The 10,491-nt window shown below is 59.0% G+C and overlaps 1 protein-coding gene across 1 annotated transcript; it reads left to right on the top strand.

The window, feature by feature from the left end:
• The first annotated feature begins 1,828 nt into the window (after window positions 1-1,828).
• On the top strand, window positions 1,829-7,386 carry GPR37L1 (G protein-coupled receptor 37 like 1). Its single transcript, XM_063177809.1, has 2 exons — window positions 1,829-2,579; window positions 6,097-7,386. Exons 1-2 carry the CDS (start codon window positions 1,893-1,895, stop codon window positions 6,907-6,909), a joined length of 1,500 nt encoding a protein of 499 aa, XP_063033879.1. The 5' UTR covers window positions 1,829-1,892; the 3' UTR covers window positions 6,910-7,386.
• The last annotated feature ends 3,105 nt before the right edge of the window (window positions 7,387-10,491 follow it).

Here is a 10,491-nt window from a genome sequence, read left to right as displayed (position 1 = left end):
AGGCATCATGAGAAGGGAGAGCCCTCGGGCACAGCTGAGCCCTGGCTGACCCTGCCTGTGACACTCTGAGCAGCAGCTCCAGGGCAGCGGGGATGAGGGGTTTGTGCTTCACTGAGCCCTCTGATCTGGGGGCACTCACTCCTCCTGTCCCCCAGCCCCAGAATTTGTGTCAGCCCAGCTGTGGTGGCCCAGCACCCAGTGCCAGCTGAGCACAGCGTGGCTGAGTGGAGCAGGAGGCCATCCCACCCCAAAACTCTGTCAGCATTGTTGGGATCTTTAGCTTGTCACAGTGACCCCGAGAAAAGTTGGAAAGTCTCTTTTCCCAGGCTGGTGCTTGAAGAAGGAGTCAGAGCTCTTCATTTCTCGGTCTCAAGGTTGTTTATTGCATCTTATCTATAAAATATGTTCTCCTGCCCTGCTGAGGTCCATCCAGCAGGACAGTTCCAGGCACTCTGCCTGTGCCCAGGGCAGTGTTATGTCTTTATACTTAAAACTATGTGTACAATATTTATAATTACTTTCCAATACCTATCACCTGTGTTAGACAGTGAGCTTCTACTCTAAACCAATCTGTAAGTGCCAACATCACAGCAGAAGATGGAGGCCAAGAAGAAGAAGGAGAAAGGCTGGACATGCCCAGATTCCTCCATCTTGCCTCCTGAACCCCCATACCAAAAACCCCAAAATCTACTTTTCCACCCTGTGATAACTTCACTCATATTCTACCTAAACTGTTGTGGCTTGCAGATCTTCATACAAGGTTGATAATTTGCTCCATGGGTCATAATCAAACCCACACAGGCATCTTGGGCTCTGTGCCGGGGTCTCTGAGCCCCCTGGCAGGGTCTGGGCTGCTCAGGACAGCCAGAGGGATGTCCTGGCTCCTGACAAGCAATGTCCCACATCCCACCATAAACCCACTCAGAACACCCTGTGCTTCACCCTGGCAGCCCTGGCAGCCCTGTCCTGCCCACGGGGGGCTGTTGTGGAGCATTGGAGAATCTTGGGGGATGTTGGGGATGCTGAGGGAGGCTGGGGGTGTTTGGGGGTATTGGGTATTCCAGGATGGGGAATTCCAGGGGGGATGCTAAAGGGATGTTTGGGGATCTTGGAGAATTTTTATTCAGGGGAGGATGCTGGAGGGACATTGGGGAATATTTGGGGATATTGGGAGATTTGTGGGGATGCTGGGGAGGGGTTTGAGGATGTTTGGGGGATGTTGCAGGATGTCGGGGGGGTGTTTGGGGATGTTGAGGTAAATGCTGGAGGTGTGGAAATGCTGGGGAAGAGGTTTGAGGATGTTTGGGGGATGCTATGGTATGTCTGGGAATGTTGAGGGGCTGTTTGGGGATGCTGAGGTAGATGGAGGGGTGTCGTGGGATGTCAGGGGGATGCCGCGGGGCTGTTTGGGGATGTTGAGGCAGATGCTGGGGGTGTCGGGGCTGTGGAGATGCTGGGGAGAAGTTTGAGGATACTGGGGGATTTGTGGGGATGCTGGGGATGGGTTTGAGGATGTTTGGGGATGCTGAGGGGATGTTTGGGGGATGTAGAGGCAGATGCTGGGGGTGTCGGTGCTGTGGAGATGCTGGGGAGAGGTTTGAGGATGTCTGGGGGATGTTGAGGCAGATGCTGGGAACGTTAGGGATGTGGAGATGCTGGGGAGGGGTTTGAGGATGTTTGGGGATGCTGAGGCAGATGCTGGGGGTGTCGGGGCTGTGGACCTGCCCAGTCTGGCCGCTGTCCCGTGTCCCGGGCGGTGGGTGACCAGCAGAGGGCTCGGCTCCCCTCCAGCCGCCGCTTTTTGCTGCCCAGCGCTGCCCGGGCTCGCAGAGCCGCGGCCGGAGCCGGAGCGAGCGGCGGTGCCGGAGCCGCGGGGGCTCGGAGCGGGCACGATGGCATCGCCAGCACCGCCACCGCCACCGCTGCTGCTGCTGCTGCTGCTGCTGCTGGCCCCGGGGGCCGCGGGGATGCGGGGCAGGGCTGGCCCGGGGCAGGCTGAGCACAGCGCCCCGGTACCGGAGGGGGTGCGGGGCAGCACAGGGCACGGGCAGGCTGAGCACACAGCCCCGGTCCCCGCGGGCGGGCAGCGGCAGCGGCGGGGCACGGAGGACTCGCGGGCCGTGCAGCAGTACGGGCCGGGGGTGCGGGTGGAATTCCCGCGGCCCCTCAGCTCCGGCAGCCTCCAGCCCACCCGGGCCCTGCTCCCCTCCAGCACCGACGCCGGGGTCCCCACGGAGCGGGACGGGCCCGAGCCCCGGGCCAACCTGAGCACCGTGTCCGACCGGCGGCTGCAGATGCACAACCCGCTGTACCCGGTCACCGAGGGCTCCTACAGCGCCTACGCCGTCGTGTTCCTGTCCCTCGTCGTGTTCACCGTGGGCATCGTGGCCAACCTGGCCGTGATGTGCATCGTGTGGCACAACTACTACATGAAGAGTGCCTGGAACTCCATCCTGGCCAGCCTGGCTTTCTGGGACTTCCTCATCCTCTTCTTCTGCCTGCCCGTGGTCATCTTCAACGAGATCACCAAGAAGAGGCTGCTGGGGGACGTGTCCTGTCGCATCGTGCCCTTCATGGAGGTAAGGGCTGCTCAGGGCCCCAGGGATGCAGGACTCAGCTCCTTTCTGTCCCCTTGCTCTGGGGCAGGCTGTGGGGCTGCTGGCCTGGCACAAGGACAGCCAGAGATCCCTAATGGGGCACAAGGAGCTGAGGGACAGTCCCCAGAGTGCCCTTCCCTCTGGCTCTGCAGCCAGCACTGATGCTGCCAGGGCTGGGAAAAGCCCATCAGACCCCATCCAGCCACCACAGGGATTTCTGTCAGCAGGGTCCCCCCATCTGTCTGTTCCTGTCCCACCCAAAGCTGGGGGCTCAGCCCTGCAGTGTGCTGGACACTGTGGGCTGCTGAGGATGGCCCAGGGGGCTGCAGGTGGAATGGGACAGCCCAGGAGTGAGGTCTGGAAGCCTGAGATCTGTGCTTGTCCTCACACCTCAGGGAGAGCCAGGCACCCACTGAGGAGGGCAGAGGGACTGTGGGGACAGGGGATGGCAGAATGAGCAAAACTGCCCCAGAGGGCAGGCAGGATTTGGGCTGATGCAGGAACCCACCCCTCAGTGCGCTCATCTCCCATCCTCCAGGGAACCTTGGGTCCAGCTGTGCCCTGGTGAGACAGACAGAGCAAGCCTGCCTGTTCTCTGTGGTCAATGCCCCGTTTATCAAAGGGTGCAAACAGCTGGAAGAGCTCAGGGACAGGGTCAGGTCACTGAAGAACCCCTCGGGCTTGGTCAGACCAGGGTTCAGAACTTCCCCTCCCCTGGGCATCCACGCCAGTGCTCTGGGTTCCTGTCTGCCCCATGCCCTGCCCCAGAACAGTCCCCTGTGACAATCCCCTGTGACAGTCACCTGTGAGAGACCCCTGTCCATGCCCAGGGTCTGCACTGTGCAGGGTTCCCTGGGCACAGCCCTAAAGCTCCAGCAGCACCTCTGGCTCCTCTGGGTGCAGGGGGATGGCCTGGGGTGTCCCACTGAGCACAGCCCCAAAGCTGCACAGCCCCAAAGCTGCACAGCATGGGGTGTTTGCTGGGGGAGCCCTGCAGCCCCCTTGTACCCCTGCCCTACAGGCATTGCTCCTTTCTGAGGTGTCCCACCCCATCCTCTCACTAACTGGAGAGTTTGCCCCATCCCTGTCCTCCCCCTCAGGCTTCCAGCTGCACCTGGGTGCACTCAGAGGGGCAGGAGTTTGCCCAAGGCCCAAAACAGACCCTGTTTTGAGGAGGATCTGAGGAAGAGCTGCTGCTCATGGGCTCCCTGTCCCCTGAGAGAACCCTGGGGGTGGCACCAGCAGGTTCAGGGATTCAGGGTGTCCTGGGACAGCTTGGTCCCAGAGGAGCCAGGAAGGGACAGGAATGCTGGTGGGATGTTGGTGCTGCAGAAGGATGAGGGTGTCACAGGTCCTGGTGTGGGGGGTCCTGCCCTGCCCTCCTGCCCCCCAGAGCAAGGGCAGAAAGGGCTCCAGGGCTTCAGCTGGGGCAGAGCCAAATCCCAGCAGAGTCAGCTGGGAGAGGGATCCTCTCTGGAGGCCAGGGCTCCTGTCTGTCTGTCTGTCTGTCTGCTGGGGCTGTGGCTCAGGCACTGCAGGGATGCTGTGGGAAGCAGATGCATCCTCAGTGCTGTGGCACAGGGCCAGGCTTTGGGAGCAAAGCTGGTCACAGGGGCTCCTGGGGACAGGCTGTGTGCAGGGATGTGCTGCACTGACTGATGCCACCATCAGTGCCATCCCTGCAAACAGGGCACTGGAGATGGGTGCTCCACAGCACCAGGAGAGATGGAAGAGCCCTTGGAAGGGTGTAGGCAGCAGCACAGCAACACCAAGGGCTGCAGGTGCCAGCCAGGGTGCAGGTGCAGTGTGCTGGGTGCTGGCTCTGGGCTTTGGGCAGAGCTGGGACATGCTAGGAGATGGTGCTGGGTGCAGGATGCTGGTGCTGGGCTGGTGTCCTGATTCTGTGTCTGGGGAGATGCTGCTGTGCATAACTGAATGTGCTGCTGAGTGCTGGCATCACTGTGGCCATCAGCTGCTGCAGTGCCCAGCCCAGGGCCAAGGAAAAGCCTGGGGGGTCAGGGGGGGCAGTGTTCCAGGCTGTTCCAGGCTGTTCCCAGGGCACCACATGGAGCCCTGGGAGGTTTCCTGAGTGCTGGGAAGGTCTTTCAGCACGGGTTTGATGTTTGATGGCTTCGTGAGGCCAGGAACGGCCCCAGCACTGGGACACCAGCATGTGACTCTGCCATCATGCTGGCCAAGGGCTGTGGGACTTGGCTCCCACTCTGGGGCTGGGAGTGCTGGTCGTTTGCTGGCCACAGCGAATCCTCTCCCTGCCCTGGCCTCCTCCTCTGGCAGAGGGGATGTTTTTCTTGCTATTCTCAATGCAGCGGAAATTGCCCCAAGCTGATTTGGGACAAGGGCGCCTTCAACTCGCTTGGCCTGTCCAGGCAGGCCTTGGGAACCTGGGAACCCTGGGAACCCTGGTGGGTGTGATGGACCCTGCTCTGCAAGAGCCATCCAGAACTGGGGAAGGAAGAGCCTGAAGGACAACCCTGCTGTTCCCACCTTGGCTGGATGGACAGACAGACAGACATCCAGCTAAACTTCTCCCTTCTGCAGAAAAGGGAGCTGAGCAGGGACTACAGGGGCAGGGGACATTTTTCTCCTTTCAGGAGTCACAGAAAAGTGACTCTAAACCTTGGGATGCAGCCACAGGTGTGACCTCCCTACAGCCTCTGGAGGAGGGGTGGTGGTCTTAGGTAGCCAGGTGTCACAGACATGTTTCATGAAAAATCCTTTCCTTAGGGTTTTTCCTCCTAAGAAGCTGAGAGGCCTCAGGAACAAAATGTAAACATTGATTATCTGCTGATGTAGAATGCAACAGGTGCATCTGTGATTGGTCCATTTTGGTTGTTTCTAATTAATGGCCAATCACAGCCCAGCTGGCTTGGACTGTCTTGGTCAGTCACAAGACTTTGTTATTCATTCCTTTTCTATTTTTAGCTAGCCTTCTGATGAAATCCTTGCTTCTATTCTTTTAGTATAGTTTTAATATATCTATAATTTAATATAATATATATAAATATATTATGATTTATATATAATATATATAATATATAATTTAACATTATATATTATATAATATATATTATTATATAACATATATTATTATATAATATATATTATAGTATATGATATATTATATGCATTATATATATTATTATATAATATATAGCATATTAATATAACAGTAATAGAATATATATCATATTGAAATTAATATATATTATAATAATTAGTACATAGTATTATATTAAAATTATATTCAATAATAATTGTATATATTATATATTATGTTGATGAATAATGTATTATATAAGTTATATAAATAATATGCATTATAACCAATAATAATTTTTATATCTTATATAACATATATATCATAAATCAAGCCTTCTAAAACATGGAGTCAACATTCTGGTCTCTGCCAGGGGTTTGCCCGCAGCCTGGCAGAGCCAAGCCCCCTGTGATGTCCCTGTTGTGCCTCCTCCCTGACCAGGTCTCGTCGCTGGGGGTCACCACGTTCAGCCTGTGTGCCCTGGGCATCGACCGGTTCCACGCAGCCACCAGCCCCCAGGCCAGCACGCGGCCCATCGAGCAGTGCCAGTCCATCATCGCCAAGCTGGCCGTCATCTGGGTGGGCTCCATGACGCTCTCGGTGCCCGAGATCCTGCTCTGGCAGCTGGCACGGGACACGTCGCCCGTGTCCGGCGTGATGAGCGAGTTCTGCACCATGAAACCTTCGTCCAACCTGCCTGAGTCCATCTACTCGCTGGTGCTCACCTACCAGAACGCCCGCATGTGGTGGTACTTTGGCTGCTACTTCTGCCTGCCCGTGCTCTTCACCGTCAGCTGCCAGCTGGTGACGCGGCGCGTGCGCGGCCCCGACAAGAAGGGCGAGAGCCGGGGCTCCAAGCAGGGCCAGGCCGAGGGCCACCTCAACTGCACCATCATCGCCCTGACCGTCATCTACGGGCTCTGCACCACCCCCGAGAACGTCTGCAACATCGTGGTGGCCTACATGTCCCCCGACGTGTCCAAGCAGACTTTGGATCTGCTCAACCTCATCAACCAGTTCTTCCTGTTCTTCAAGTGCTCCGTGACGCCCGTGCTGCTCCTGTGTCTCTGCCGTCCCCTGGGCCAGGCCTTCATGGACTGCTGCTGCTGCTGCTGCGAGGGCTGCGGCCCCGACGGCTCCTCCAGCGAGAGCAGCGCCGACAGCAAGCTCAAAACAGAGATGTCCTCCTCCATCTTCTTCGACAAGCCCCGGGAGACCCCCCCGCCCCTCCTGGCCCTGGGCACGCCATGCTAAGTGCCACCAGGGAGCCGTAGCGATCGTTTCACCACCTCCTCCCAAGACCAAACCTTGTTCTGCCATTAGTACTCGTGTCTGGACGTGGAACAAGAGAGAGACGGCTCAGGGGGCTGCGCCGTGGGCTTCAAAGCCAGCATGGGGCAGGTGGGATTGAAATGCCAGTCCCCATGGCTACCCTGGTGACCCTCTTGCCTCTGCCCAGAGGTCAGTGAGGACAGCAGCACCCTCCTGTCCCGGCTGCCTGGCCGGGCTCCCCGGGGCTCTGCTCTGGAGATGGCGTCGTGCCGGAAAGGTCTCACCTGAAACTACAGAGGCTGACCATGATGGCTCCCAGAGGACACAGCAAACACAAACTGCCCTCCTCCTGTCCCCTCCCCTCCTGCCAGCCCCTCCACAAGAGGAAGAGGTCCAACTGGTCGTATCCCACGGATCCAAGCCGTGCCCTGTATGAGCTCAATAAACCAGTAACCTAGAGCACGTCGTGCTTGCAGCCGCTGGCACTGCTGGGCTGAGCCCTGGGAGCCCCTGGAATGGGTCTTCCCTAAACCTGGGGGCACTGGGGTGGGCATGGGCAGCTGGGGGGCAGGAGGGCAGGGAGCAGCCAGGGGAGATGGGGAAAGGCCCCCAGCCCCTTTGCTGCCTCCCTCTGGGGTGATGCTGAGAGTGAGGGTGCCCTCTGAAGTGTTGGGTTTGGGGTGGTTTGTAGGACCTGAACTGGTCTCAGTAAAGTCCAGCCAGCCCAGCACAGGGCTGAGGTAGCCCCCAGCCTGGTTCCACACTGCACAACCAAGGTGCTGCTACTGCAGTGCTGTGGGAAGATGTGGGACCACCACCCCCAGCATCCCTTGGGGTGACAGCATCTCCCCAAACTGCCCCACAGGGCTCCTGGCCCTCCTCGTGCCCATTGCAGGGCGGTTTCAGGGCACCAGGGTTTCCAAGCCCACATGTTCCCAGCAGGGCCGGGGGGTCAGGAGCAGGCGGGACGGATCTGCCCGAGGGCAGCCTGGCCACGCAGCCCCGTCCACCGGAGCTGTTAGAGCTCCTTGTCCCGGGGCTGGCAGCCACCCAGCCCCGGAGTGCCAGCGAGAAGGAGCCGGTTGCCAGGGGCAGTGAAAGGCAGGGGCTCAGTGCGGGCTTTGTGCGCAACACCCACCGGCCCCGCGCGCGCTTCGCTTTCGCAGAGCTGTTTCCAGGGAAACAAAAGGCCCAGTTTTCTTTTGAGAACACAAAACTGGGTTTTTCCTTTCATCCTCCTCGCTGCGAGCCCGTGCTGGGCCCCACGGTTTGGGAGAGGAGGGGTCTGGTCTCGGCCCAGGGATGCAGGGGGCTCATACCCAGGCCGTACCTTTGGAGTGCCCATGGGGTCAGCGGGGTCCCGGGAGGGTCTGGGGGCTCTGGGCTGCTGGGGGAGGGCACCTCTCATGTGCCTGCTCCACATGGCTCCTCCTGAGCCTGGGCCAAGCGTGAACAAAGCCAGGCTTGTGCTGCAGGCGTGGGGAGGGGCAGGGGGTGCAGGCAGCACTGGCACCGTGCCTGTGGCAGCACCCCCGGGCCAGCCCTGCTCCCACCCTGGGGCAGCTGACAGGGCAGGGCAGGGCCACCCCCAGGACCCCAGCAGCGATGGTCACCCCCTCCTGGGGACATGGAGGCACCTCCTAAGGACACAGCAGCCCTGCAGCAGTGGGAACAGCCCCCAGAGGAAGCAGGAGCACTGCAGGACCCCAGACCCAGCAGGGCTCTGCAGCAGTTCTGAGACACAGAAGGTCCAGAGGAAGCTCCATGGATGGAGTGCCCAAGCTGGTCTTGGCACCCAGGCCAAAAAAACAAGGATCTGACACCATCAGAGGTGCCTGCTCAATGGCCACACAGTGCCCAGTGCCACCCAGGGGACAGGGACCTCCCTCCCAGGCAGGGCCCCCAAGGATGGGTGGCAGAGATGGTGAGGAAGTAACGTGGCAGCAACCACAGCCGCAACGCAAAATTGTTAATTTATTATTAGGAGGCAAAAAAATTGTACAGTTACAAGAATCATTTCCCAACAGAGGTCAAATCTGAGTCAAAATATCTCTTACAAAAAAAAAAAAAAAAAGGGAGGGTGGGGGGGAGACAACACTTTACAAGTCGTTAAATTAAAAAAAAAAAAAAAAAAAAAAAAAAGAAACCTCTCTTTGTGCAATTCTGCAAAAACAAGAACAGAAGGTAAATTCCCAGCCTGACACCCTGGAGCCCAGTGGGAAGGGGCTGGGGGGGCTGCAGGGCCCCCACCCTGTGCCCCAGCCCTGCACTGGCACCAGCACTGCCTCCCCTGCTCACCCAGCTCCAGTGCCAGCCCAGTGCCCCAGACTGGCCCCAAACAACCTGGCCAGGCCCCAGCCCATGGCACAGACATGGCACAGCCTTTGTCACCCCCTGTGCACACACAGACCTGACCACTGTCCCCACAAGCCCTGCTGGCCCTGCCCCACAGCTCCTGTGCCCCCCAGCCAGGGCAGCAGAGCAGGGGGGGCATGGGGAGGGGGCATGGGGAATGGGGAGTGGGGAATGGGGAGTGGGGAAAGAAAAAGGGGAGCAGGGAATGGGGAAAGGGGAATGGGGAATGGGGAGGGAGGAATGGGGAGAGGGGAATGGGGAGAGGGGAATGGGGAATAGGGAGAGGGGAGAGGGGAATGGGGAGCAGGGAATGGGGAGGGAGGAATGGGGAGAGGGGAATGGGGAGAGGGAAATGGGGAATGGGGAGTGGGGAGTGGGGAGAGGGGAGAAGGGGAATGGGGAGAGGGAAATGGGGAGTGGGGAGAGAGGAATGGGGAATAGGGAGAGGGGAATGGGGAGAGGGGAGGGAGGAATGGGGAGAGGGGAATGGGGAGCAGGGAATGGGGAGGGAGGAATGGGGAGGGAGGAATGGGGAGAGGGGAATGGGGAGTGGGGAGGGAGGAATGGGGAGAGGGGAATGGGGAGAGGGGAATGGGGAGTGGGGAGTGGGGAGAGGGGAGAAGGGGAATGGGGAGAGGGAAATGGGGAGTGGGGAGAGAGGAATGGGGAATAGGGAGAGGGGAATGGGGAGAGGGGAATGGGGAGGGAGGAGAGGGGAATAGGGAGAGGGGAATGGGGAGAGGGGAATGGGCAGTGGGGAGGGAGGAATGGGGAGAGGGGAATGGGGAGAGTGGAGCAGGGAATGGAGAGCAGGGGATGAGGAGAGGGGCATGGGGAGCAAGGAATGTGGAGAGGGGCATGGGGAGCAGGAATTTGGTGCAAGCGTGGGGAGCAGGAAAGGGGAAGTGGGGCATAGGGAGCAGGGCATGGGGAGCAGGCACAGAGCACACCCCTGGCTCAGTGAGCAGCACTGAGGGTGCACAGATATTTCTGAACATCTCTCCAGGTGCCTCCACGTGTCCCTCCCTCCCTCCCTGGCATCCCAAGGGATGTCCCTGGCCAGGGCAGAGCCAGCAGCCCCAGCTGGGCACAGGTGATGCCCCTTGGCACGTGGGGAGCCAGCTCAGCTCCTCTGGGAGGTTACAGGTGGGAGGCAGGTGCCAGCCCCAGCTCCCCCAGGGCTGCTGGCACTGCTGGGCGCCCAGCACT

Source organism: Melospiza melodia, chromosome 28 (genome assembly GCF_035770615.1).
Source record: "Melospiza melodia melodia isolate bMelMel2 chromosome 28, bMelMel2.pri, whole genome shotgun sequence".
In the NCBI taxonomy this organism is placed as follows: domain Eukaryota; kingdom Metazoa; phylum Chordata; class Aves; order Passeriformes; family Passerellidae; genus Melospiza; species Melospiza melodia.
This window is presented reverse-complemented; position numbering and strand designations above follow the sequence as displayed.

Coding starts and splice junctions, on each gene's coding strand:
- GPR37L1 (XM_063177809.1), top strand. CDS start 1,893: ATGGCATCGCCAGCACCGCCACCGCCACCGCTGCTGCTGCTGCTGCTG. Junction 2,580..6,096: donor GCATCGTGCCCTTCATGGAG/GTAAGGGCTGCT, acceptor CTCCCTGACCAG/GTCTCGTCGCTGGGGGTCAC.